We start from the raw sequence: 25,999 nt of genomic DNA on the forward strand, positions 1-25,999 counted from the left end.
GCGCCGACGGGAGGGGCAGGAGGAGCCGCCGTCCGGGGCGGAGGGGAGCAGAGGATGCGGCCGGGCGCGGGGGGCCGGGGAGCGGGCTCTTTTGTGTCGGCCCGGAGCCCGGCCGAGAGGCGCGGGGCGGGAGCGTGCGGAGGAATCCTCCGGTGAGCGCGGGGCGCGGGAAGGGGCGGGCGGGTCCTGCCCTCGGGCGGAGCGCCCCCGAGCTGCCGGAGGGGGTGCTGGCGGCGGGGCCGCCAATCCGCGCGGGGCCGGCCCTGTGACTGGCGGCAGCGGCGGCAGGGGGGCGAGCCCCGAGCGCTCGTTTAGCCTGCTCCGGAGAGTTTCCTCGCGGGGGCGGCCGGAGCTGCCTCTCCCCTCGGAGCTGCCGGCGTTTCCCCCCACGGGACTGCTGCCGAGCATTGGGCCGGGGAAGGCGGCGGCGGCGGCAGCAGCAGCAGCAGCGGAGAGCGAGGGAAGCAGCCACATGAATCAGTTTCTCTCTGTATCCGGCTCCGGGCAGAGGCGGCGACCATAGCGGGGAGGAGGGGAGAGGGGGAAAAGCGGCTCCTGCAGCAACGGCAGCCGGGGGCTCCGCTCGCCGCTCAGGTGGGTAGCGGGGCCGCAGCGTGCGGGCGGGGGGTGGCTGCTGGCGAGGGTGCCGCGGGGGCGGGGGTGCCGCTGCTCCGGTCGGGCTGTCTCCGCTCTAAAGCGGCTGAATGTCGGCCGGCAGCGGGAAGGGAGAAAAGTTGCCGAGGGCGCCCGGGGGCTGCCCCGCGGGGCGGTGGCGGCGACCCTGCTCGTGTTCCGCCGCTTCTCGCCGCCGCTCCTGGCCGGAGAGGGGCTGCGGCGGATCGTCCACGCCGTGCGTGGGACGGGCTTTCCTCCGGGCCGGGGCCGGAGGCTTTGGGGCGTGTTGTTCTGCAAGTTCTCTTTTCGCTCCCGCTTCGTTGCTTCAGCGATTGTGGGTGTCGCTGTATCAGGGTGAGAAAATACCGCCATCAACGCCTCTCGTTTTTCCCGGCTGATCAGCCCCAAAAGCGCAGTTCCTTCTGTCCCCTCCAGCCACCGCCGCCCCGTGGCGGCCGGGGCGGGCCGGTCCCTGTCCCTGTCCCCGCGGCGGAGCTGCGCTCGGTGCCCCGCTCGGTGCCCCCGGCGGGTCGCGTGTGCGGGCGGGGACCCCGGGCAGCCCCTCTCCTCCCACGCGTGTCCGCGTGTGCGCGCAGGGCAGCGCGCCGCGGTGCGACGCTCCCCCGCCTCTTGTGAGGAGCGGTTGTCACGTTTCGTCTCCTTTTCCCTCCCCAGGTGCTGCGGGACTGGTGCTCGCCGAGCCGCCACCGACACGTTTCGTCCGTCCCCCCTCCCCGCTTGGAGCTACGCGGCCTCGGCTGCCAAATGCGCGGGGGGGAGAGACTTAGGCTCAAAATCCCCCGATCGTAAATAGAGAGAAAGCGGAAGGAGAGCCACCGCCGAGCGGCCGCGGGAGGAGGGGAGGGGGGCAGCGGTGGTGCTTCTGCCGTAGCCAGGGAGGCTGATGGCGGAGTTTGGCAGCGGTGGCGGCACCGGCGGCGGGGGGCTGCCCTCCTCCCCGGGGCCGGTCCAAGGCAAGGTGGCGTTCAAGGCAGGAGATGGGGAAGGAGGAGGAGGAGGAGGCGGCGGCGGCGGGAGATCCCGCTTTGACAGTGCGGGCAGCCGGGTCTCCAACGGGGACTGTGCCCAGCCGGGAGCCGGTGAGGAGCCGGGATCAGCTCCTCCTGCAAGCCCGGAGAGCAGCAGCAAAGAAAGAGGATTTTCCGCCAGTCAACAGCGAGAAGGCAAGCCCGGCATCCCCCGGAGGAGCAGCATAATTAAGGTAAGAGCTCTTGATCCTCCCCATCGGGGTCTTTGTGACAGAGACAGGGAGATGCGGGCAATACATTGGGTTCACAGAGCATTGGCTCTAGATGAAAGGACAGGCAGCTTTTTTTTCCTTTCTCTTTTTTCCCTCCCCCCTGTGGCGAGGGGACTTGATTTTTCCTTTGTCAGAAGTGGGCAACAGTGAGAGGATGGCTTTGTATACATTCACGCTTGGGGGTAGCAGGGCGTCGTGTTTTGAGGTTTATTAAAGTAGAAGGGTCTAACTCCTGTTAAGGAAGGTGAGAGAAACTAGCTGGCTTGTGACTAGACAACATGGGCACCAGCCTGGCAGGGAAAGACCTGAATTGCCCAGTATGCTTGTTATTTGGGATGCACCTGTGCAGAGCAATTTAGTGGCTCCATTGGCTTGTGTGTGTGACAGGCACACAGCAGGTGATGAGAGATTCAGGCTCTCATTGGGCTGGGGGTGGGAGAAGGTAGATAATAGGCAACATTCTTCTTGTTAAAAATGACAGCTCGTTTAGCAGTAGGCTGAGTTGTACTTCACCTATAGTACACTTATAGCACCTTTGTATGTAGCTCTGCATATTCTGAACGTTTATGTTTCAGCTTGAAAAGCAGGGGGAGCGTCAGGGGTAGAATGTAGTTTGGGCAAAAAGGAATGGGATTTTTTTTTTTTTTTAATACAATGATTTCGACAAAGACGCTTGTTTTGGTTTCTTAAATCCACAGTTCCTGAGATGTATGTTGGGTTAGCTTTCCCAACTCCACTGAAAATATTGAGAGAACACAGAAATTGCTCCAATGGTATAACAACTGTGAAATGAGGCACAACTTCAAGTACTTAAGATCTGAGTTTAATCAAGATCAGCTAGATCTAAATAAAGCTAGATGTGTTGTCTTCTTAGATATTTATATGCTTCCAAAATCAGCTGTGGCAGGCTGACCTTGGCTGAATTCCAGACACCCACCAAAGCCACTCTATCACTCCCTTCCTCAGCTGGACAGGGAACAGGAGGTAGAATGAAAGGCTGAAAGGCTCATGGGTTGAGATAAGGACAGGGAGAGATCTCTCAGAAATTACTGTCAAGGACAAAACGTGACGTTAATTTGTTAATTACAGTTAATTTGGGGAAATTAATTTTTTACTAATCAAATCAGTATAGGATAATAAGAAATAAAACCAAAAGCAAATCTTCAAAGCACCTTCCCTCCATTGTGCCCCTCTCCTGTGGTGCAGGGGGATGTGTAATGGGGGTTGTGGTCAGTTCATCACATATTTCTGCAGTTCCTTCCTCCTCATGGGAGGACTCCTCAGACTTTTACCCTGCTCCAGCATTGGGTCTCCTCCCATGGGAGGGACCAGGAGCTTCTATAGCCTGAGTCTTACCCACAGAGTGTAGTTCTTCATGAACCGCTGCAGTGTGTCTCTATCATGGGGTCACAAATCCTTCCAGGAGCCCTCTCCAGGCTGGGTTTCCCACAGGGCTGCAGCCCTCTTCAGGCATCCACCTCCTCTGCTATGGAATCCTCCACGGGCTGCTAGGGGACAGTCTGTCTCACCCTGGTCTTCTCTGTGGGCTGCAGGGAAATCTCAGCTCTGGCACCTGGAGCACCTCCTCCCACCCCTTCACTGACCTTGATGTCTTCAGTGGTATTTCACTTGTCTGTTGTCCCCCCCTTTGTCTGGCTGCAGTTGCTTCTGATCAGTGTTTTTTCCCTCCCCTGTTAAGTCTGTTGTCCCAGGGGCACTACCACAGTCACTGGTGGGGCTGGCTTGGCCATCTGGGAGCTGGCTGGCATTGGTTATGTTGGTCATAGATGAAGCCACTGGCAGCTTCTCACAGAAGCCACCCTTGTAGCCCCCCCTGCTACCAAAGTCTTGTCATGCAAATCCAAGAGACATTTCACCCCTTATCAGTAAAATCCACATCCATCATATGATCTTCACAAATGTCAGTCACATCAACAGAAAATTCCCCATGCCAAAATCAAAACCAGCACCATCACAACACCAAACACAACACACAAAATTCACCACAGTTAGAACATAAATTTCACACAATTAGTCTGTGTTTTACCCATTATCTCTGTTGTTCTGTTGGTTGGATAGAAAAACATGTAGAATATCAAGAATATCAATACACAATAGTGTATTGAAAGTTGTAATACCATCTCCTGGGCCTTGCTGTAAAAACCAAGGGGAGAGCAAGGGCAGTGAGCAGTGGAACACATTTGTCAGGCTGTACCCACCCTTCCTGTTTGAGCAGTGATGCTGGGTGTGTGTGTGTGTGTGCTAAAGAAATCATAACAATGGACAGGGGGCAGCTGAGCTCGGTATTGGAATAATTTCATATTTGCTGGATTTGTCAGTGATTTTTTTTTTTTTTACAGGTCTGATACTTCTTAACAGTTTCTTGTTTCTTCTGTGGTAGCCCAAGAAAGACAGTAGTGTTGTTTGCAGTGTGTACCATGCTGTTCTACTACTTTGTAGTGTATGATTTAATTATGCTGCAACCTTCTGCCTCTCTGGGGACCAAGCAAGGTCACAGTACCTAGGGATTTGTGATATATTAAGATCAAGAAGCATGAGATAAGGAAATAGGTTTTAAATTACATTTCATGGATACCCAAGTCAAGGTTCTTAGTTTCTACAGCAATGATAGCACTTTGGAATACAAAATTATTCAACTTTCTGCTATTATTGCTGCTGAATACCGTTTTGCAGATGTGAGCAGTAATCTGTGCAGCAGCCAAGAACTGATTACTAAAACTTTCTCTTATTGTTTGAATAATTATCTCAGGTGGAAAAATGTGGCAACACTGCATTTAAAGTTATGTGGTCCATATTTATTTTAGATATGACTGTTTTAGTACTTCTGGGAAAAATCACTTGTCTAAATATATTCTGATTATGATTTTTCCTGCTTAGTTCAGCAGTTCAGGTGGTTTGAGTCCAGGTGTGTTGGTGCCTGGTTTTCACTATGAAACCTACTGGAACATCTGGCATGGGTAGTAAACCTGAAGATGCTTTTTGCCTGCTCTTGTAGAGCAGAAGTCTGTAAAGAATGGGAAAAGTAAGATGTAATATGCTTTTGGAAATTGTTCCTGGAGTTTTAATAGTTTATAACTGCTCTTAAAGAAGACACAAAGTAACCTTAAGAAAGGGGTCTGCTCCATGCAGATGTAGATTTCATGTATTCATGCAAAACATGAAAAGATTGATTGCCTTTGTTGAGCCAAATTTGAGGGCCAGGGACTACATTCATGCAAAACATGACTTTGTAGTTGATCTGTAAAATGCACCTTTATGGAATATCTAATACTTAAATGTTGTGTCTGCCAAATACTGTGTAGATGCTTGGGTTACAAGCGGAAAATTGACATTTGAATAATAGTTCTAGTTCAGATAAAATTCTTTAGAACCACATGTTTGTGCATGAAAATCAGGAGCACAGATCCATGTTTTATTTTGGTTTCAGTCTGTGCTTCCATTGGCTGTCTATTTTCATAACTCTGAGAAGAGCAGTTGCTGCCTTTTTCCCTTTCCTTTCTTACTTGCAGTATCTGTTCCCTTTTTCCAGTAGCTCCATATTTTTTCTGTCTTATTTCTTTTGTGCACCTGCTAATTTTGACTCTTTCTTTCTCGTTTGGTATGAGATGATTTACTCTCTGAGGCTGAGGTGTCACCTAGGACGATGACAGGTGCTGCAGCTGCTATTACTGGAAAAAGTAACGCAGCCTTTATACATAGTAGTTTATGTGGCCTTTCGCTCTCATGTATCAGCTCTGTTTAGGCTGAAAGGATTAAATTGAATTTGTAGCAATTTGTATTGAATTTGTAGCAATTTTTATGGAATTACCTATTTTATTGATTGCCTTTGTTGAACCGAATTTGAGGGCCAGGGACTACATACATGTGTTTGTAGAGACTTTTTCACTTTTTATTTCTTATTCTCTGTATTTATGAGATTCTGATTTTTCAAGAGGCAATAGTGATGATGCATTGTGCATCCATGGGATTAAGGCTCTTGGATACCTGACTTGTGAACTAATTTATATACCACTTGTTTGTGTGTAGTGTTTTGTTTTTCCATAATATTTTCCTTGGTGCAGCTGGCTGTGGTTTCCTATTATGTAATTTCCTACAACATTTCCTATAATATTCTGTGAAATTAATTTACATCTTGCAGTTCGAAGTGGGTTTGAGCATCCTGTGAACTTTTCTTAGCTTCTCTGACAGTTGGCAGTGAGCTTGCTTTATTTTTGTGTGAGGTTCCTCCACGCCTTTCTTAAAGAGACTTTGAGGTGGTAGGCGTTTGAGAATCTTTCAGGCAGCAAGTGACTTGTGGTGTATGGGTTGGTTTCCTCACAGCTGCCTGCTTCCAGGGGTGTCCAATAAATGCTTACAGAACCTCATGGTTTCCCAAAGCAATAGACCTAGACAAAAAGAGATCCATGGGGATAAATATGTCTTTATTAGGAGACAGGTTGCAGTAATAAAATGAGAAGAGATACACTTAGGAGAGACTGCAGTTATTTGGGAAGGCAGCAGTGAGAAACACGTGGAGAAAGGTGGCTTTAGCATTCTGTGAGCAGGAGGGTTTTTATTAACATGTGTGTGGAAGCAAAGTTCAGGGTGGTTTTTTTGCATATACCAATACTGATCTCAATGTCAATAAATTTCTTGGCTGATAACTCAGACAAATTTGCATCTTTCTTTTTTGCTTATATGTCTAAACTCAAGCTTTCATTCCGTAGTCACGTACTTGCTGAGTATTGTAAACTTCTATCTTTCAAATTCTGTAAGAAGAGAGGAACCAAATTTAGCAGGTAGATACTCTAGGGTATAATTTTCAGCTGAGCTTTGCTTTGAAACTAAACATATCCATGTCTTTCTGTGACAGAGGATTTAGACAGCATGTACATCAAGATCTTCTTTGTTGTTAGAGTGCCAGAATATGTTGCTAACTTGTTCAGTCTTCTGTGATTTCTAGTTCATACTGTAAACCCATTTGTATCAGGTGTAAACAATATGGAATATGGAAAATGTTGGACAGTGTTTTCTACAACTATGATTGTTTTAAAGGCTTTGATATAAACACTTTTGCATTCATGGTAAGCTCCAATGTAGCATTTTCAGAGGACTTAGGTTCTCTGCAGTCTGAAATTATCTTAGCCACAATGTTTGCAAGTCTTCCTGGAGGCCCAGGAATAGGTCATACATATTTGGCTTCCATCTGAAAGAATATCATGGAATTTGGTTGCTGGACACAGTTTAAAGTATATGAAATCACCTGATTTTCAATCATTTTTCATATTGCAAAGAAGCCTGTGTAATGATGCAAGTAAATTTGATTTGGTCCAAAGATGCTAAGGTTCCTTAAGTTCAAAGAAAACAGCCATGGAGAGGAAAGAAGAAAACAACATATTTGGTTTACTCATGCCTTTCCCCTTGGAAACAAAATGCGACAGTATCAGCTGAATTCCTTCTGGTTACAGAAGACCTTTGAAAGAAGGACATGGATGTGCCAGCAGTAAAAGGTATTTTGCCTAGAGCACATGTGCTAATTGACACCAAAAGTGACAGCACAAAAAAAGCACATATATTTAGGAAAGAAGGCTGTGATAGTTGAGCTCCCCCTACATCTTACCCTGGACAGCTATTCAACTATGCAGCCAAAGTGTCGGCTTTTCTGAGAGGCAGATTCTGGATTTGTTTTTGTTTGTTTCTTAGCTTTTTCTGTTTGTTTTAATGCAGAGCTGTCTTATCTCCGGTTTGTCAGTATGAGAGACCTGAATAGCTACTTGCAGCTCCATGAGTCCTGCAGCTGTCTTTTAGAGGGTGCTGTCTCTGTGTTTTGTTGGATCCTCAGCTAGATTATAGAAGGTTACCAGCACCTATCCATATTTGTATTCCTTCTCCATCCTCTACTACTGATTTCATACTGGCTTCCTATTTTTTAAAAATTGAATATTTTTAAAAGACTATTTAACACCATAAAGAGCATATCCTCTGTGATACAAAAGCTGTATACCTCAAGTATTTGCATAGAGTATCATAGATACATTAGACCTATGTATCAGGCAGTTTCCTACTTGTTAACTGTGACACTGTGTGTCACAGCCACTGAGTGGGTATGTTGTGCAATGTATTTTATTTGCATGAGTAGTTTCTGTAGACCACAGTAATCAAAATTTTATTAAATTTATTAAAAAATGTTCTTTGTAGAAATGTGTGCATGGGGATACTGCCTTTATGTGGTTTAGTTAGCTTATATACTGTAGTCCACAGAGAGAAATACTTTTTCCAAAAGCTGACTTGAAGCAGGCTCTTAATTTGGATGAATTTAGCTTCTCTGAGTTTTCTTCTGGAAGAGCTTATCTATTTCTCTTGACTGAGTAAAGAGCTTGGCTACTTATGAATACTTGTGAATAACAGCAACTCCTTCACCCCTCTGCCCGCAAAACCTTAGACTATCCACAAAACATGTTCAGTCTGTTTGGTAGTGAAAAATTAATTAATGGATTTAAAAATCATTATGAATACCTGATGAGATTTTTACTTATGCCTATTATCAGGCTTGATCAGTGACACGACTAGTTTAGCCTATTTTTAAACTGGGAATTAGAGCAGTGGTGTCCTGCCCATGGCTCACAAATAATACACCGTGCTCCCATGATTTGACTACATTCATGGAAGATTAAAAGAATTTAAACAGAGACTGACAGGGCAAATTAATGGTGTAGTTTCCCAGCCTTTGCTGGTCCATGGGTGATATTACCATCAATCCCTGTATTATTTGCACTGACTCAGTTAGGAAAAACCCTTCTATAGAATTCACCAGTTATCAATCTCTAAGGGCCAAATTAATTTGGAACACATATTATAATATTAGTTCATGGATTCTAAATTATTTATCTTTTCCCACAAATGTAGGGTTATGTTCAAAATTTATATGTGTAGATATAAACAGACTAGCAGGTCAATTTTGGGGGAGGAAAGGTATATCATAATTTATGTGTAATATACACAGAGAAGAGGAAACTATAAAAATGTTATAAAAATCAGCAATGTATATGTATTGAAAAAGGCTTAAAAATAGGGCTGGAAGAGACCTCAAGAGGTCAGTCTACTCTGCTCCACTGCTCTGCTACAGGATCAACTGTTAATAAATTTCAGTATGATGCTTTTGTCTTTTAATCACCTCTTCATTATGATCCTTCTATGCAGGCTGCTGCCTGATTGTTCCTCTTTGTAATGGGCAAAAGCAATCATCTGCAAAAAGCTTGTACTTGTCCTACGAACTGCATTCTAATTATTTCAGATTATACCTTCAATTTCCCAGGTTCTTTCTAGTTTTAACTTACCTTCTAACATACATGCAGCTCTTCCCCCTTCAGGTAAACATCCTGTTTTAATGATGCTCTCATTTTATCATACGTGGTATGTGATTTTTTTTTTTTTGGTTTTTTTTTCTGTTGTTGTTAAGTGATGGTAGACTTTGGTACAAGATCAAATTATATATTCCATGGTTAATATAAAAATTGGTTATATGTATTCTTTACCATCTTTAAACAGAGCAATATGATGTTGCAGAATCTAGTTCAAAAATACAATTTATGAGAAAATATTTTTCCTTCTATATATATTACAATAATTGTTGGTAAGTACAAATTGATATTTTTATTATTATTACTGGATTGCAGCATTGGCACAAAAAGGGCCCTTTGGAAGGGGCTGGTTTGTTTGTCTTTAAGGAGAGTAAGTAACAAGTGGCCTCTCTCCCTGTTTTGCAGCTGTGTTTATGAAGAGCATTGTTACTGTTTTACAGTTGATCTTCACATCTGGCGTGCCTTTGAAACAAGGGGCAGTGCCACTCTGCACTTGCTTTTCCCTGTTGTAGAGGACTGTGCATGAAGCAGTCCCTTGAAAGGATTGTTGCCCGTCCTCTTGACTGCAGTACATCTCTTAATATCTACTTAAGTGGCTTCTTTTCCAGAGCTGTCTGTACAGACTCACCTGTCCCTCGTTTCTGAAGAGGAACGTCCCTGATTCACTCACCTGTTCCCTCCTAGACTACAAAACATGAATGGTCAAAACACTGAAGGGTGCATTATAGTGAGTGACTGGAAATGGGCAGTACTGAGGCTCACAGTGTTACCTTGTGAAAGTAAAATAGCTGTGATTTATTTGTGCCTCTCTTGGGAATCCTTTTAATGTCATTTGGCCTTTTGGAGTAAGTAATAAAATATCCCTGAGTACTTCAGATTGTATACCATGCTCAGGGATCTTTTCAGATACCAAATATTCACATTCTGGAAATAAGTGCAGGCAGAGAGGAAGTATCTTTAAACAAACAAACCAGCTCCTTTTCAGAATAGCAGCTGACAGTTTGATCAAATGAACAATAAAAAATAGCAAGACATTAAGCGGGATTTCAAAATTTACTCTAAAAAATCTTTAACAAAAGAAACTTATATAGGTGTTTCATTTTGGTGTAAGAAATGGGTACTTTACAAGTATATAGCAGATAATTGGTATTATGCCTATTAGTGTAATGACTGTCCTAATGCCTTTGCTAGAATTGATTTAAATGGTTTGATATTTCCTTTAAATTATGAGATAATCAGTGTTGCAAAATACTGCTGCTTTTTTTTGGTAAAAAACACATGCACAGAATTTTCAAGATCCTTTTATGGCTGAGTTTCTGTGATTATAACTTTTCCCTGCTATTTTCTTATATTTGTTTTTTTTCTTCTTACCAGCATTATTATTTTGCTTACACTAAAAAAACCCAGAGCATTGTGCAGCTCTGTGTGTGCTTCGATGTTTTTGCATCTGTGAATGTATCCCCATCCTTTACTGCCCTTTTTAGTGTAGGATAGGAGACGAAGAATGATTGTGAAATTCTGCAGCAGCAAAACGGTCTGCATGGGTTTTGTTTTGTGAAGTACCTCTTATGATGGAAATCCATGGATGCTTTATATATTTAATTACCTAGTTCCTTGTGATAAAAGAGTTTGCTGTTGCCAACTCTTTGCTCTAGCTGCGTTCCATAAAATTAAATGTAAATGGTTCTTATTTAGAAAAATATAATTTCATTGCTTTGTATTACCAAAGTGTAGCTTGGACTAAAAGGAAAGGAATTCAGCTTGTGTTGAAGCTTTTGTTAAGAATGTTTTCTGTCCTATTGTTGGGGGTTTTAGGATAGGCAGCTATTTATTGATTTTAAGTAACTCCTGTGAACAGTACAGGAACACAAACAAAAAGGCAAGACAGTGACTTTGTATACTCTACCATGCTTCTTTGTTTAGTAAATTTAAAGCAGAATGGATCTCTTTCATGTAGGTATAGTAGCAAATGTTAGTATCTGAGTTGCTGAAATAATACTTACATCATTGTAATATTCACGTTTACAATGTAAATAAATAATTTTTTTCTACATAAGGCAGAAAAAAAATTCAATAATAGTTGGAAATAAATCACTTCAGGAAATGGCTTGAATCAACTGAAATGTATTTTGTGGTTTACAGAGAATGGTCCCTAAATAATGGGTTTTTTTGAGATATGTTGATGGCAGTTTGTTGCAAAAAGCCAGTGTTAATTCTAGAGTTCAAGGTTAATATTTATGTGAAATGAGAATGTATTTAGTCATGGCACATTACTACCACATAGTGGAGAAAGGTAGATCAGACATGAGTAGTTTGAGTCCCTGTAGTAATAGGTTTCCTTGGTTTTGAAGACCTCCCCCCCCCCGCCAAGAACTTTACATGGCTTATTGGATGTACTACATTTGTTAAACCCAAGTGTCCTTTAACTTCTCCTTGTTCTTCCCAGTTGTGGTAGTTGCAGAGATGTGTTTCACAAGCATTGTTTGAGGTTAGCACTTCTCAGCTTAAATAATGTGTGCCTCATGCTTGCTCCTTCTTCAGGGAGCAGCCAGCCTGGTCTGAATCTGCTCTGAGAATGGTGCTGTAGTGTGAAGGCACCAAATGCTTTCAGTTGCTATAAGCATTATCTTGTGGTATTTTGTAGGTTTAGGAAGATGCTGTGGAATTGATAGCACTGGTCTTTCACTAGCCTGTTTGGCCTGGATCCGGTTTGTGTCTGTGTCACCCTGCCTGCTTGTCCCTCCTCTTCTTGGCTCTCTCTGCATCCTTCATGCAGCTTGGCCTTCCTCTTCAGCAGTAACAGCCTGGCCACACTCTGCTTTTTGCTTGGAACAGCTGGTGGAGAGCCTTTTATTCCCAGCAAAGGGCTGGAACTCCGTGTGCTCTGTGCAGTCCTTGGTGTCTGCCTGTGAGTCCCCAGCAAAGGATGATGAAAGGGGAATGCAGAGCCCAGTGCAGGGTGCTCAGCCTTCACACTGGCTTGGAGTCCCACAGGCTTTGGGGCTTGAACCGGTCTGTGATGAAAGCTTGGCTGCACAGCTTGGGGTAAATGCATCTGTTTCCCTCAGCCTTCAAAAGCTCTCCCAGCCCTTGTGAATTTTAAGGATGGCTGCTGGGGTCAGGCTGAAAAGTCCATTTGGCTCATGATGTTGCTTCCAACAGGAAGAATGCAAAAAGCCTCCTTTCCTGACATCTGCTTCCAGCCTTAAGTGATCTGGAGCTGAGGCACATTTAATCCTTACAGGTGGATTTTCTCCCCCATTAAGTGTCAAAGGCCAGTTTGACTTTTGGAAGCTTTTAACATCCTATGGCAGTTTCTTAACTAAATGTTGTGTGAAGAAGCCCTTTTTTCCTCCTTTTTTTTTTTTTCTTCTTTTTTCTTTGCATGGTTCTACTAGGCAGCTATTTTCTTGTTTACCTGGTATCCCCTGGTTCTTATGTTAGAACAGAACTTTATCTTTTCCACAAAGGAGCTCCTCAAATGGGAGTTCCTCACATTTGCTTTATGTATTTTCTTTTCCTGGGCTAAAAAATCTTAATGTTTTAGTTGTTCCACCTATTGAAGCTTTTTTTAATTCTGGTGCTCTTTTATATCTCTTTTTCCTTCCATTTTATTAATTTTTTGCAGTGCAGGACTAAAATGGTATTCCAAATGTGTGCCAGTCAAATGTGTAGATCCACTGTAACATAATGAAAGTTTAGCAATATTGTGATACTAAATTGGACTTTAATTTATTTATTTTTAGTGTTGTCATCATCAAATATTTAAGTGGTATCACTGCTGCTAATTGGCAGTGGGAGAGTGCTGTTAAAACCTTTTGCTAAATATTTAAAACCTCCTTTTTAAAGAACTGTGTAAGAAGGGCAAGGCTGCTGATGATACTTCTGTTGGAAGTGGCTGCCATTAATATCTTTGCAGAAGACAGCTGCTCTGCTGGAAGTCTTTTAGCATGTTACCAAGTCTTTCCATGGTGCTGGTGACACCATTGCTGATTAGCACATCCAGCTTCTACCTGTGCTTGTCTTCCAAGGTTCTTGTCCAGCACTCACCTTAATGGATTTTTTTTTTCTTCAGAAAACTCACACAAAGTATAACAATGAGATCTGAAAATAGAACATCTAAAGTTTCACTTCAGAGAATTATTCAACTGAGGATTAAAAAGATTATTAAATACAGTAAGCAACCAAGGACAAAGATAACTAGAAGTTTCTCTGTCCCACAAGATTGATACAACAGCATTATCTTGGAAGGAAATCCCAACACTGATTCTTGTCTGTCTTTCTCCTTTGAGGAAGGAAACTGGTTTTTCTTTTTGTTCTTCTTTACTTTCTCACTACTGAGAAGGAAAGCAATCCCTATTAGCCTGCTCCTTCTCAGCTGGGCTGCTCTGTTGACACATACCTTGTTCATTCCTGAATTCCTGAGGATTCATGAATCCTCATGCTTTTGTGTGACCATTTTGTGACAGGAGTCCAATGTCTGACTCATAATTTCTGAGCATCTCTGTCAGCAGCATTATCTTTATGCAATTAAGTCTCAAAGCTTCAGGTAATTCTCCTGCTTGTTCTAAAATGTCTAATTATGTGTTATTTTTCTTCTGTAAGTGACATAAACTCGGAGTAGCAAGAATAGAACATGACATGGATTTTCATTATTTTGCATGTGGAAATTAATATTTCTTTCCATAAATATTGAGCTTAACCTCCAAAAATAGTAGTTTAGGAGTTCTTGCCCTGCTGGGAGAAATTTCACCATTTTTTGTCCTGAGAATTGCTGATGAATTTTTATATTAGTTGGAAATCATAGCTCAAGTGTATACTTTCAGTGGGTTCAGCTGCAGAAAATACATATTTTTTTCTTCTACATCTAATGCCAAATTCAACTCAGTCCTTAGTGGATATATAAAGTTCACTATAATCATTTGAGTGCCTTGTGATTAAAGCTTTGGCCAATAAAAATGATTTACAAGATTAACCACTTGCCACGTACCCAAGAATTTTGAATTAATTTTATTTAAAAAAAAGGATTTTAATGTTTAGATTTATAATATGGTCTGCAAACTGTTTCTTCCTGTGTTGGAAGTATTCTGAAGTGAATTTATTGAATTACTGAATTCATTTTAGGTCTTTCTCACTTTTTCTGGTGAATTTAATAAAATTGCATTAACGGATACCATCAACTAAATGTATCTTTTTCTGGGAGCAACCTGTCACCTGGTGATTTAACCTAGTGCCTGATTATCCACCATCACAGAGGCTTTATGTAAATCTGCTCAGTGTACTTTATCAAATGGTGCCTTTGGCTGAGGTGATGGAGAAAGATATTTTCTGATGCATTCTTTTAAAATACAGCATAGCTGATAAATGCTTAGGAAGTTTTTGTGGGAAATAAATAAATAAAACTTTTTTAGTATAAAAGACAAATGAAGAGCACTATTATGGTTTTTCCTGTTTGGTTCAGAGCCTTACTCCTAGCTGCCATGTCACTGCATTTTGAAAGAATCAAAATGAATTGTGGTAAAAGCTACTCCCTACTTTTCTTTTTCCTTACTATTGAAAATATTTAGAATACAGCTCTGTATTCTAGAAATATACACATTATAACCTTTTCTTACTTTAAATGTCTCATCAGCACTACTTACAATTGTTAATGGGAATAAGTCATGGGCTTCTGCTGAAAACTTCTGGTGGCTGCTTTTATCATCAGCCAGGTGGGCTTTTGTGTTTGCTTCTCTATTCCAGGATTTTTCAAAAATATAATACAGACTGAACTCTAGGTCCAAGAAATCTTATGTAATTGTTAACAATGTAGTTGCATAAAACTTCCTCTTTTTACTTGCTTAGGAGACTTTGTTACCAAACTTCTGTGAGTCCTTGCAGGACAATGTAAACTGTACTGGTCTTGCAATGATCAGGTGCTTCTACAGTTAAAGATTCTTGAAATGCAGTTGATGACGACAAAACTTCAGAAAAAAGAGCAAGGCCTCAATTCAAAGCTCTCAATTTGTTATACTAGAAAGGATGAACAAAAGCTCTGTATTATTTCAGGCCAACAACTTGGCAGGAATTTAAATCTGAGTCCAAGGTTTCTGAAACTAGAGGCACGAGAATGCAAGCAGGTTGCAGGGAAATGCAATGATTTCACAGACAGCTGACGTATCTATCATAGTCACAGTGCTTAAAGGAGTTACGTGGAAAATGTAATATTCTATATGATAACAAACAGAAGGAGGTACATTAGGTGTGGAATTTGTTCCTTGTTGCTAAGTAGGGCAGTTTTTGAAGGCTGGTGAAAAAAAGATTTTTGGTTGTAGGTCAGGATGAGTTTTATGGAAAGAATAACATGATTGAAGGAGGCAAAATATTTTCAAGTCCTTTTCCTACAACTTTAGTAGCTCATAGTTTTCACAGATTTCAGCACCATACAGCATTGTGGAAAGCTTTCATTAACTAGTATTTTGCAGTGGTTTTTTTTTTTTTTTTTTTTTTTTTTGTGGAATATAAGTTAATTTCTTGCTGGAAAGTGTTTTGGGAGATCTTATTGTGAAAGGTTCTGTTGAGCAGCAGCAAAATCCCTCTGTGGCTTGTCAAATCATCTTGCAGCACTCCAGTGTATGAAATGAATGTGACATGTCTTAACCCTCTTTCTGGAAATATGGTTCTTTTAATGATGGTTCATAGTTTATACAATTTCTTTTTAAATATAGACAGAATAAAATTTATGTCTAATATTTTTGTTTTGTTACTACCCTGCTTTTATTAAAAGTTATGGTCATCTCAGGGAGCAGGCTTCTTCCAGTGGGAAAACAAAACAAGACTGCCATTCTTGCACCTGCTGTATTGAGGAAAGGGAGAGAGGCAACACTTCAGAGAAAATAAAAAATGTTTGAACTTGTAGCTTGCATTATATTACTGCTAAGAAATGTTCTCATCCAGCTGTGTTGAGATCATACAGGAGAACTCTCTTCACTATGTCTGTGGTCATTCTGTGCCTCACATTAGCTGCAGTTCTGTGAGGCAGAAATTGTGCTGCTTAAAACTTCACTTCCATCTCTGTTGTCTTTGTAGCTTGCCAAACTCATTATTTGTTTGCAATAAGCAATGAAAAGCCATTTCTTCTTGCCTCCAGGAAATCTTTGTTTTAATGTAATTTGTTACTGTAAAACACAATAAGAAATGTGCTAAAACTCTAGGAGACTTTGAACCAAACTGTTACTGAAAATTGTACTTATTTCACATGATGCCTTTTCTTTCAGTATTCACAATAGATGACTGGGAGAAGGTGACACCTGCTAGGATTTTATAACACTGTTTTGCTTACATGCAAAAATTTAGGTCCACCCCCTCCCTCCTCCCCAAAACATAACCCCCACATTTTAAGCTGTAACTTAAAAAATTTCAGAGTTGACAGGTGCCTTTTCTCTAGTTCATTGCCCAAATTTTTTGGAATTCTTTGTTGAATTTACTTGTTATACTTAGCTGTCATAATCTGATTTCCTTTAGTTATTGCAAAGCCTCTCAAGTCTGAGACATTTGTTTTTCACTTGTGTATCACAGAGAAACAAGATCTCAGAAATTTATGTAAGGGGCAGAAGCGTCATTAAGAAAATCTTTCCTAACAAATGCTTCGGGAAGAAACGTGGCAGTTTTCCAAACAGAGGAAAGAAGCAAATGATGCAGAAATCTGACTTTTAAGGTGGCATAATGTAAAACCTTCACTTTTAATTCTGTCCATGTTACCCTTTTGTGTTTTTTGTGATTTTGGGGTTTTCTGTTTTTTGGGTTTTTTTTTTGTGTGTGAGACTGGGAGATCTCTTGTCTGGCCTGAGTGTTATGTGGGTTCTAGTAGTTGACCTGTGTTGGTCAGCAAAGAACAACAAAAAAAATAATTTTATTTATCTCTACTACAGCATTTTTTCATTTTATGTGGTTCTTGATTTTGTAACGTGCATATTCACTGTGTATCACCCCATGTTTTTGAAACATTTTCTTTTTTCTTTAAAGGTGGTGTTATTTTCTTGTGTCAAACTTACAAGCTTATCCTATTTAATGTGATGTGCAGGATTAATTGAATAGATTAGTTTTAGTTTGGTGGATATATATTTGTATATATATAAAAGGGAAGATAAATTTACCATGAAGACAAAATACTCAGTTTAGTATGAGTGGATCAGAATTGTAGTTTTCAGTATATTTTTTCCTGCTTCATAGGGTTCATTGAAGAGCCAGATGTGGGAATAAAACAGAATTCCCTTGCATTTAAAATTGTCAATATAAGCTTAAAAGCAGAGATATTTGAACTATTCCTTATTTAATTTGAGACTAATTAAAAATAGTTACTTTTGGGGTTTATTTCATGGCTTGGGGCTTATTAAGTACAGGGGAAGAAAATATTGTATTGCTGTGGTGTTCCTAATGGGCCAAGCAGCATCTGGTCCACTGTGATACCAGTTTGTTGTTCCAGTAAGTTTGTATTGTTAAAAAACCATGCAACAAAGCAGGTCACAGCCTTAAGGGAGAGTGCTAATTTAAAGGAAAGAGAGAAAATTACAGAATACTGAATTTCACATCTTTTGTGCTCAAGTTCTTTAAAATTTCATTTTTCTTTGCACTTTCAAACAGCCAAGGGTAAAGGAAATGGAAAGTATCTCAAAACTACCCTTGAGCTACAAAGGGGAGTGGTTTTAAACTAAAAAAGAAGAGATGTAGATAAGATGTTAGGAAGAAGTTCTTTATTTTGAAGGTGGTGAGGCACTGGGATGGCTTGCCCAGAGAAATTGTGGATGCCTCATTCCCAGAAGTGTTCAAGGCCAGTCTGGATGGGTCTTTGAGCAACCTGGTCTAGTGGGTGGCATCCCTGCCCATAATGGGGAAAGGGAGGATTGCAACTAGGTGGTCTTTAGGGTCTCTTCCATTGTCAGCCATTCTGTGATTATATATTCCTCCTGGGGCCATCCACAAAGGTGGAAGTAGGATTGTTGTTTGCTGCAAAGGCTGTCTGTGCAAGTTCCTCAGTAAAACACTTCCATCCAGCTTGTGTTACTCTTGGAAAACAAAAGGTGGGTGTTGGAAGTTCCTGAACTGGTAGTCATGAGCTGATCTGTTCATTGATGAACTGTAAAGCAGGCATGGAGGGTCAACAATCTCCATAGTCTGAAATGGATCAGAGAATACATTAAAAGCTGGAATATAAATTAAAGTCAAACACACAAATAAACAAATTCCTAAATACACATGTTTTCATAAGCTGTGTGAAATCTTCTGTTAAGAATGGCCTTTTTGCAGCTAGCCCATTATCCTGTCTCCAGTGGGCCTGCAGAGGAGTGCTTGAATGTGGGCTCTGAGCAGCATGCAAGGAGGGCAAAGCTGAAGGTTGTCTAGGCAAAGGATAAGCAATAAGACAGAATCAACTGATGTGTGTGCCCACTAAACAGATACTAGATGGGGAAACTCTGCTCAGAAGGGTACAGGGAATGTGGATGCATGGTTTGATAAAGGCTGAACTCTCAATAACTGAGGAAGGTAACTCAGTGCTGAATGTCCAGGCTTCGCTGTCCCTGAGCCACAAGCACGGGCTGGATTCTAGCACTGGGAAGGACAAGGTAACAGAGCATCACATTGGAGCCCCTCTGGCCACCCAGGTGCTTCCCAGTGGGGTCACCTGGAGGATGTGGTCACACTGGGGCCAGTGCAGCTGTCCCTCACTGCTGCCTTTGCCTCCTGGGCTGTTTAGTCCTGGAGCTGCTGACTGCAGCCAAGGCTGCTGGCACAGGGATGCTGGGTGAGAGCTGCACCAGGCAGCCAAGCATCCAGCTGTGCAGCCTCATCACCTGTGTGCAGGGTAAGAGGCCTCAGGGAGGTGCCCAGGTGCTGTAACAACCTCTCAAGCTCAGCCATGTGTGGAAGCAAGGACAGCAGCCCCTGTTGTATCAGAAGCCTCAGAGTGCACAAAAGAGGAGACAGGCAGTGAAGTGCTTTGACTTTTCATAATTAAAATTCATTGCTTCCCCCTGCCCTGCTTTTTGCAGGGAGAAGTGCAAGGATGAACTAACCTGTATTACTGTCCCTCAATATTGACCTAGTAGTTTTCAGTGACCTATTGCTCAAGGGTTCTTGAAGTGAGCAATGGTATTCTCATATTTAGTATCTAATTTAAAGGATAGGTTTTGCTCCCACTTTTCCCCCAGTTTCTTTTTCACTTTTCCTGTACACTTTGTCATCTGTAGCACAACCTGTGGCTCAGAGTTTTGTATCTTGGATGTCCTGGTGAGGAATAGGTACCCACTCTTCTTTATTTTGAATCTACTGCTTGCTAATTTCATTTGATGTGTCTTTATTCTCTTTATAGGGTAAGATGGTGAGAAATCATTCCTTATTGTTCTTTGTTTTGCTTTGTATTCTGATGTTACGTTTGCTCTCCCATAAAGTAGTCAGATATGATATATAGATTAAAAGATTTCTTAGGACTTTGGCATCTTATTTGAAACATAACGGCTGTCCCATATACTTGGGAGGAATTGAAATATTTTATTAATAATGTGCTGTGTCCCTCAGCCCCTTTTTCCTCAGTATGTGAAAGTAGATTGAAATCTCAATGCATATGGATCTTGTGATATGTTTTGATAGAGTTCGTTTATCTGATTTAACTGTAAGGCTCCTTCCATGGATAGCAGAACCCTCTACACTAACAACTTATTTTGACTTGATGAACTTTTGTGCTGGCAATAATTTCCCAGTGATAGCCTTCATTAGCTGGAGTTTCTGAAACATCTGTCACATCAACATCCTCATTTAAGGTTTGGCATTCCTGTTTCTCCATCTTGTTTGTCTGCATTATTTAAATGTCTCTGTTCTGTTTTATCTTCTGTCTCTATTGAAGTGAAGTCACTTTCTGTCCTCTGTCTTATTTGAGTATATAGTGTTAGTGTGGTTATTCCACAAAGGATTCATAAACTGTGAGCTATCGAATCCTTCACAGCTTTTCTCAGATATTAAAATTTTAAAGGTCACAGGGAAGTATTGAATTAAATCACTGACACTGTTCTTTTTTGGTTTAGAGAAAGCCTTCTTCTAGCATGTGCTTACTCTCTTTTTTCCCATTTCTGCAAATCTACTTGAAATTATTCTTCCCAGAATTGGCCTCTCTCAGGAGATGCTATATTACTTATTCTCCTCCCCTTCCATTCACCTCCTTCACCCATGTAAGAAAAAAGCCCTTAGCTCTGAAAATGATTGGAACAATTTGATGACTTCTGTGTGTGGGAGAGAGGAAAGTTATTTTCTTCATTCTTGATGCCTTTTTCTCTCTCTGAGGAGTTCAAGCTGGCCTTTTGTTAACAGAAATTGCTTGCTGCTTGAATCCATTAGCAAAGTTCTTGCATTGAACTTAAGGTACCTGTGACAAGCTCATGGTGGTTCTGAAATTATTCCTTCACACTCAGCAGAAGTGGGAAATGTGGTGAGTACGAGAGAGGAAAATGAGCAGAAAATCTTTGGTGGTTGTCCATAGTGTTTAGCAATATACTGATGGGAATTGATAAAATCCAGTTGATTTGAAGGGTCCTTAGCAGGTCAATCTGAATTATTTGGAACTGAAGAATATTCTCCAGAGGTGACAGTCCAGTGTTCATCCCTAAAAATTGAGGCTGCAAGAGAGGTTTTCTTCCACAACTCCTGATAAGGATTCAGGCTTTATCACTGCCATGTATTTATTATTGAGTGAACAAAAGAAGAGAAAGTATTTTTGTGCTTTTTTAAAACCAGTATTTTTTATTTTTAATTGTAAATGTAAGTTAAAACACAGAATTAAACACAAACCCCAGAACTGTAAGATGACCTTGTCAATCTGATTGCTTATAATGACAGTTTCTGCCTGGAGGATTCTTAGGAGTTACAGCCTTGTTTTCAAGTGAGAATATTTTTGTTACTTTTGATACTAGTTGGATGCTTTGAAGCCCAGTCTATGTCAAGAACTTTGGGAGAGCCCTCCTTTTCTCCCAAGGGAAATACAGAGAATGGATAATTCATCAGAAGATTGTTGGACATGTTTTCTGTCTAGAGTACTAGAGACCAGGGATAATTTGGAAGAAGGATCTAGAAAAAGCAATCTGGACTGTGACTGGTTAGATTAAACAAATGGTAGTTTCTGTGATACTGAGAAAAAAAATGGAAATGCTTTGGCAACACAGCTGTTGAACGACATGGTAAAATGACTCCTTCTAACTTAAGGATCTAAAATTATTTCCCTGACTTACAGAAATATATAAAGGTTTAGTATCAAAGTAATGAGAATATATGGAAGAAATTGAATTGGTAAGTTTTCTTAGTCAGATAGTTACCCATTTTGTTATTTCTCTGCAGCATTTTTCTTGGCTGTTTTTTCTCCTCTATATATTGGTATTTTAAATACAAGAGGAGAGTGTTATTAATGAAGAACGATGCCAGTGATGATCCTTTTAGCAGAAGACAGGGTTAGAAAGGATCTTAAACTCACCACGTGCAGTGAGTTGGTTGACCTTGGAGGGCAGCCAAGCACCCACACAGTTGCTCACTTGCCTGCCTGTCCCATGGCTACAAAAGCAAAAAACCTACTGGTTTAAGATAAAGACAGTGTAGCAAGTGAAAAAAAGAGGAAGGAAAAACAAGTGATGCAAAGGAAATTACTTTTTACCTCCCACAAGCATCTTGGTGGCTCTCAGCAGTCAGACCTTTCCTTTCTGCTGCCTGAGTTTTTTGGCTGAGCATGAGGTTATACAGTGTGTAATATCCCTTTGACCAGCTCAGGTCATTTCTTCTGGCTCTTTTCCCTCCCAGTTTCTTGTCCACCCCTCGCCCATTTGCTGGAATGGGGCCAGAGTGAGGGGGTGAAAAGGGAGCCCTACCACTGTGTAAGCACTGTCCAGCAGCAGCCAAAGATTGCTCTTATCCACACCCTTTTACACACAGGTCCAAAACACAGCTCCATGGAGTCTGTGGAGAAGATCAACACTGTCAGCCAGACCATGGGTTTGCCATGTGCCAGAGTGGAATCATCAGAGTAAAACAAGTCCTTAAACTCCAGACCATACAATCATGTATTTATTTTTTCTCTGCATATTCAGTTTGGTACGCTGATGTCTTTTAAATAAATCTCTTCTGGTGGTTTGATGTTGATGAGTGCAAGGAGTATGATGGATTTGTGATCAGAAACCTTTGTACAGCTACTATGGCTTGGAAAAGTTATTGCATGTAAATGCTCAACAGCTCCTCAGAGTACTTAATTTTTTAAGTATTACATACATTAATTAAAAATTTTGACTCAGTCTGTCATAGAGATTGAATCATTGCAAAGCTGGCACAGTGTGCAGCCCATCAAGCCTGGCATTATAATGCTGTCCTCAAACTGCCCTGGCTGCTGCTAATACTATTTTCTGTCTCTTCTGCAGTCCTAGATGAATCTCTCTGTCATTTTGCCAGTTCAAGAGAGTGGCATTCATAAAAAAATCTTGAGTCTGTCGTGTATTTTCAGCCTTAACAAGAAAAAAAAGGCAGATGTTGGTCATTGGGAAAGGGGTAGTTTCACTCCTTTCAGTGCCAGGGAGCTAAAATCTTCATGGATTTTCAAAGTGCTAATTTTAATAATACAACAAGGGAAGACTTTGATCAATTTTCTGTTTCATTTCACAATCTGTCTAGTTCATCAAACTTCCTTATAACTTCAGAAATCATATGTCAGTTTTTAGGAATGTAGGTCAAAAAGTCTGATAAGATAATACTTTAATAACATTGTAAAACAATTGCTTCTGAACTATAAAAATTTGTCTTGAATTCTAAGAGGAAGTGCTATGCCTTGTAATCTAAAGTACTTATATTTGGGAAAAGTAAGCTTATCTTTTACATAAAAACTGTTACACAGAAACAGTAGAGAAATTATCATAGCTATTGTTCCATTGTCCAGGCTGATTTTTATCCTCTATTATTATTATACAGCTTAGCAGGAGTTAGAGAAATGGGTCCTGGATTTTGTATCTCCTATTCTTCTTTTTCTGTGTGTAGATATTTACAACAGAACCTTAAGTTGACTGGTACTGAATGCCTTTGTGTATTTTAGTTTGCATAAAAGTTTGATTTAGATGGATGACTTAATATAACCTGTAGTTAAAACTGAAAGTTATTATCTTTGTGTAAAAATAGCTAATGATTTCTGATTCTCTTAGTTATTCTTCAGCCTGTATAGGTTTTTATGAAAGTATGATGTGCTTAGAGAAAATGCAAGGCTTGACTTGAAGTTTTTTCCTGTAACTTAACTACATTGACACAAATAGGTGCAATTTTATACATGAATGTTTTTGAATGAAATGAGAGATACACCAAGTGCTAAATTAGCATTAATTGAATTGGCATACATCTATTACTATTTTCTGTAGCCATCAGAATATTTCCAGCTAAAATGCTTTTTGGTGGCCATGTGAATGCATATTGTACACTCTCTGCCTAATGTTTCTTTGAATATTTTACAAAACAAGGCAGTGCTAATTTTACCCCTGTATTGTTACAGAGCTCAATGTGTGAGTGTCCTTAGCATCTCAGGCTCTTCTTGTGGTCTTGTGCAGCACAAGTGGAGGAATGGGAAAGCCCTTTTGCCTGATCATCTTTCACTTTGGTTTGCTGTGCAGTGCCCTGGCTTTGCTGAATGGGTGATGAGCTGAAACAGCTCATTGGGAGGCTTGAGGAGCAGACTGCTGGGAAGGCAGCAGGACACTGAGCTGGTACCCATGGAAAAGTGCATTCCTGAGCCTGTAACAGCCAAAAATATCTGTGAATGCTCTGTCTGAAACTTTAGGGAGGAAAGGTTAAAAAGAAGCACAGTAATACTGGAAGCAGGAGAAAGCAGTGCCGAGACAGTGTTGGATTTATCCTCCGGCCAATTTTCTGTCTTGCTGCAGTAGTGGTGGAAGGACAGAGTGTGAGATGAGGACTGTGTTTCATTCACACCATGCAGAAGCTGCAGAGAGAGGAGTGCTGAGCTCTCATACAAGTTTAGATCAGCTGTCTCTAAAATGACAGATTGTTGGGTTTTTTGTTTGTGCATTGTTAGGAAAAGTTCATCAGTCCTACTAAGCTAAGGCATGTGGGTTCTACTAGACTTGGTATCTTTGAACTGGAGTGAGATTGTTTTAAGATTTGGGAACAGAGCAGCATTGTTAATGCTGGAACCAAGGACATTACACTGTTAAAAACAATACTTTGAAGTTGATATTTTTAAAATGTATTTCCTTGGCATTTTTACAGTCACTCCTTAGTTGTTGTAATTTAACATATAAAACTTGCCAAAGTTAAAGGCTGTGGGAAGAGCATGGTTCCTAATTAGCATCCATTTAGAAGCTACGGAGCAGCAGTGGGGGAAAAATTCACTTTGCAGAATCTAATATTTTTTCTGGATTCTAATACTTAGATGTGTTACTATGTTTTTAGTCTTTGAAGTATAGAACAGTGTTGGGTTTTTAAAAATGCTTGGAAGCTTAAAAGTAGAAAAAGATTACATTTAACAGATGACGGTATAAAGGATTTGTGAGGTGTTGTTGCATGTTACACAGCCAGCTGTGGTTTTTTTGGTGGAGTGCTGTAATGAAGACAAGCCTTACTTATATTGCACTTTGCACTCACTAAAGCAAAAGTAAGCAGCTGTTATATGGCTCAATGTTAAACATATTAGTGCAAGGGTCATACCAGTAAAAGCAAAAAATTAACTTCTGCTGTGGTGTATGAGAATTTTTGCTTGTGCTGTTCTGAAAATAAGATCTGACCAAAAAGGTAGTCTTTGCTAATTTTAAACAATGAGCTAATCATCACACTTTCATGCATTGCTTCCAAAGGTGTGACTGTGAGTAGCTGGCTTCCCCCCTACTTCATTCAGCTTACTCAAGGAAGGAACCTTTTCTCTAGATTCTGAGGTCAGCTGAACAGCACTGCTTTTTTGACTTGTAGTCAGAAACAATAAAAAAATTGCAGATAAGCTTTAGTACTTTGTTTAAAAAAAAATTGCATGACCAAAACCATTTCTCTGAGTTGCAGGAGTATATAGTTTGAACATACCTGAAATTAAAAATATAACTTTTCCATTTCTTGTCAACTTTTATCAGACTGCTTGTAATATTTAGACAAGGAGCAGTATGTTAAAACACAGTAAAATGAAAGCAGAATCATGCAAGCTTGAAAATAGATAGTTGATTCTTAGGTTGCTTGGATATAATTAATAAAGACAAGATTGCAGAAATACACAAATGGAATGACCACTTTCAGAATCTTTTAGTATAAAGATTTGCAGAGACAGTAGCAGGCCACAGCAGCCTAATTGAGTCTGCCTATTATTATCTGATCTTGGTCACAGTATAAATATACCTTTTGAAAGGAGTAAGAAAGGACTCTTTAGTTGGAGACATACTCAGTTAAGATGCAGATGTTTAAAACTACTGATTATTAATGATAATGTCTTTTAATGCTATTAGTAATAGTTCATATTCTTATTCCAAGGAGTAAGAATGAAAATAGCTCTGTATTGTCCTGTCTAAATGTGCCTGCCCACCATTCTGAGGCTAGTGCATTTACCTTGCAAGGGACTTGTGTGCTGGGGAAGGAGTATTATCTCTGTCCTGAGGACACAGTTTCTTGGGATTGAGTTTTCTTTCCACTGCTGCAGTGTTTTTCAGTGGAAAGTGGCCCAAAGGTGATAGATTAGTCACCATGTGAAACGTTGCTCACAAGTCACCACTTCCTTTCCTCC

At 40.8% G+C, this 25,999-nt stretch overlaps 1 protein-coding gene across 1 annotated transcript in view; it reads left to right on the forward strand.

The window, feature by feature from the left end:
• Positions 1–266: 266 nt before the first annotated feature.
• Positions 267–25,999, forward strand: part of PLCL2 (phospholipase C like 2) — a 99,541-nt gene continuing 73,808 nt past the window's right edge. Inside the window, exons 1-2 of the mRNA XM_009086102.4 lie at positions 267–594; positions 1,291–1,837. Coding sequence (XP_009084350.1) covers positions 1,520–1,837 — 318 coding nt within the window. The 5' untranslated portion in view covers positions 267–594; positions 1,291–1,519. The remainder of the gene's footprint in view (positions 595–1,290; positions 1,838–25,999) is intronic.

The sequence above is a fragment of the Serinus canaria genome, chromosome 2 (genome assembly GCF_022539315.1).
Source record: "Serinus canaria isolate serCan28SL12 chromosome 2, serCan2020, whole genome shotgun sequence".
Lineage (NCBI taxonomy): Eukaryota > Metazoa > Chordata > Aves > Passeriformes > Fringillidae > Serinus > Serinus canaria.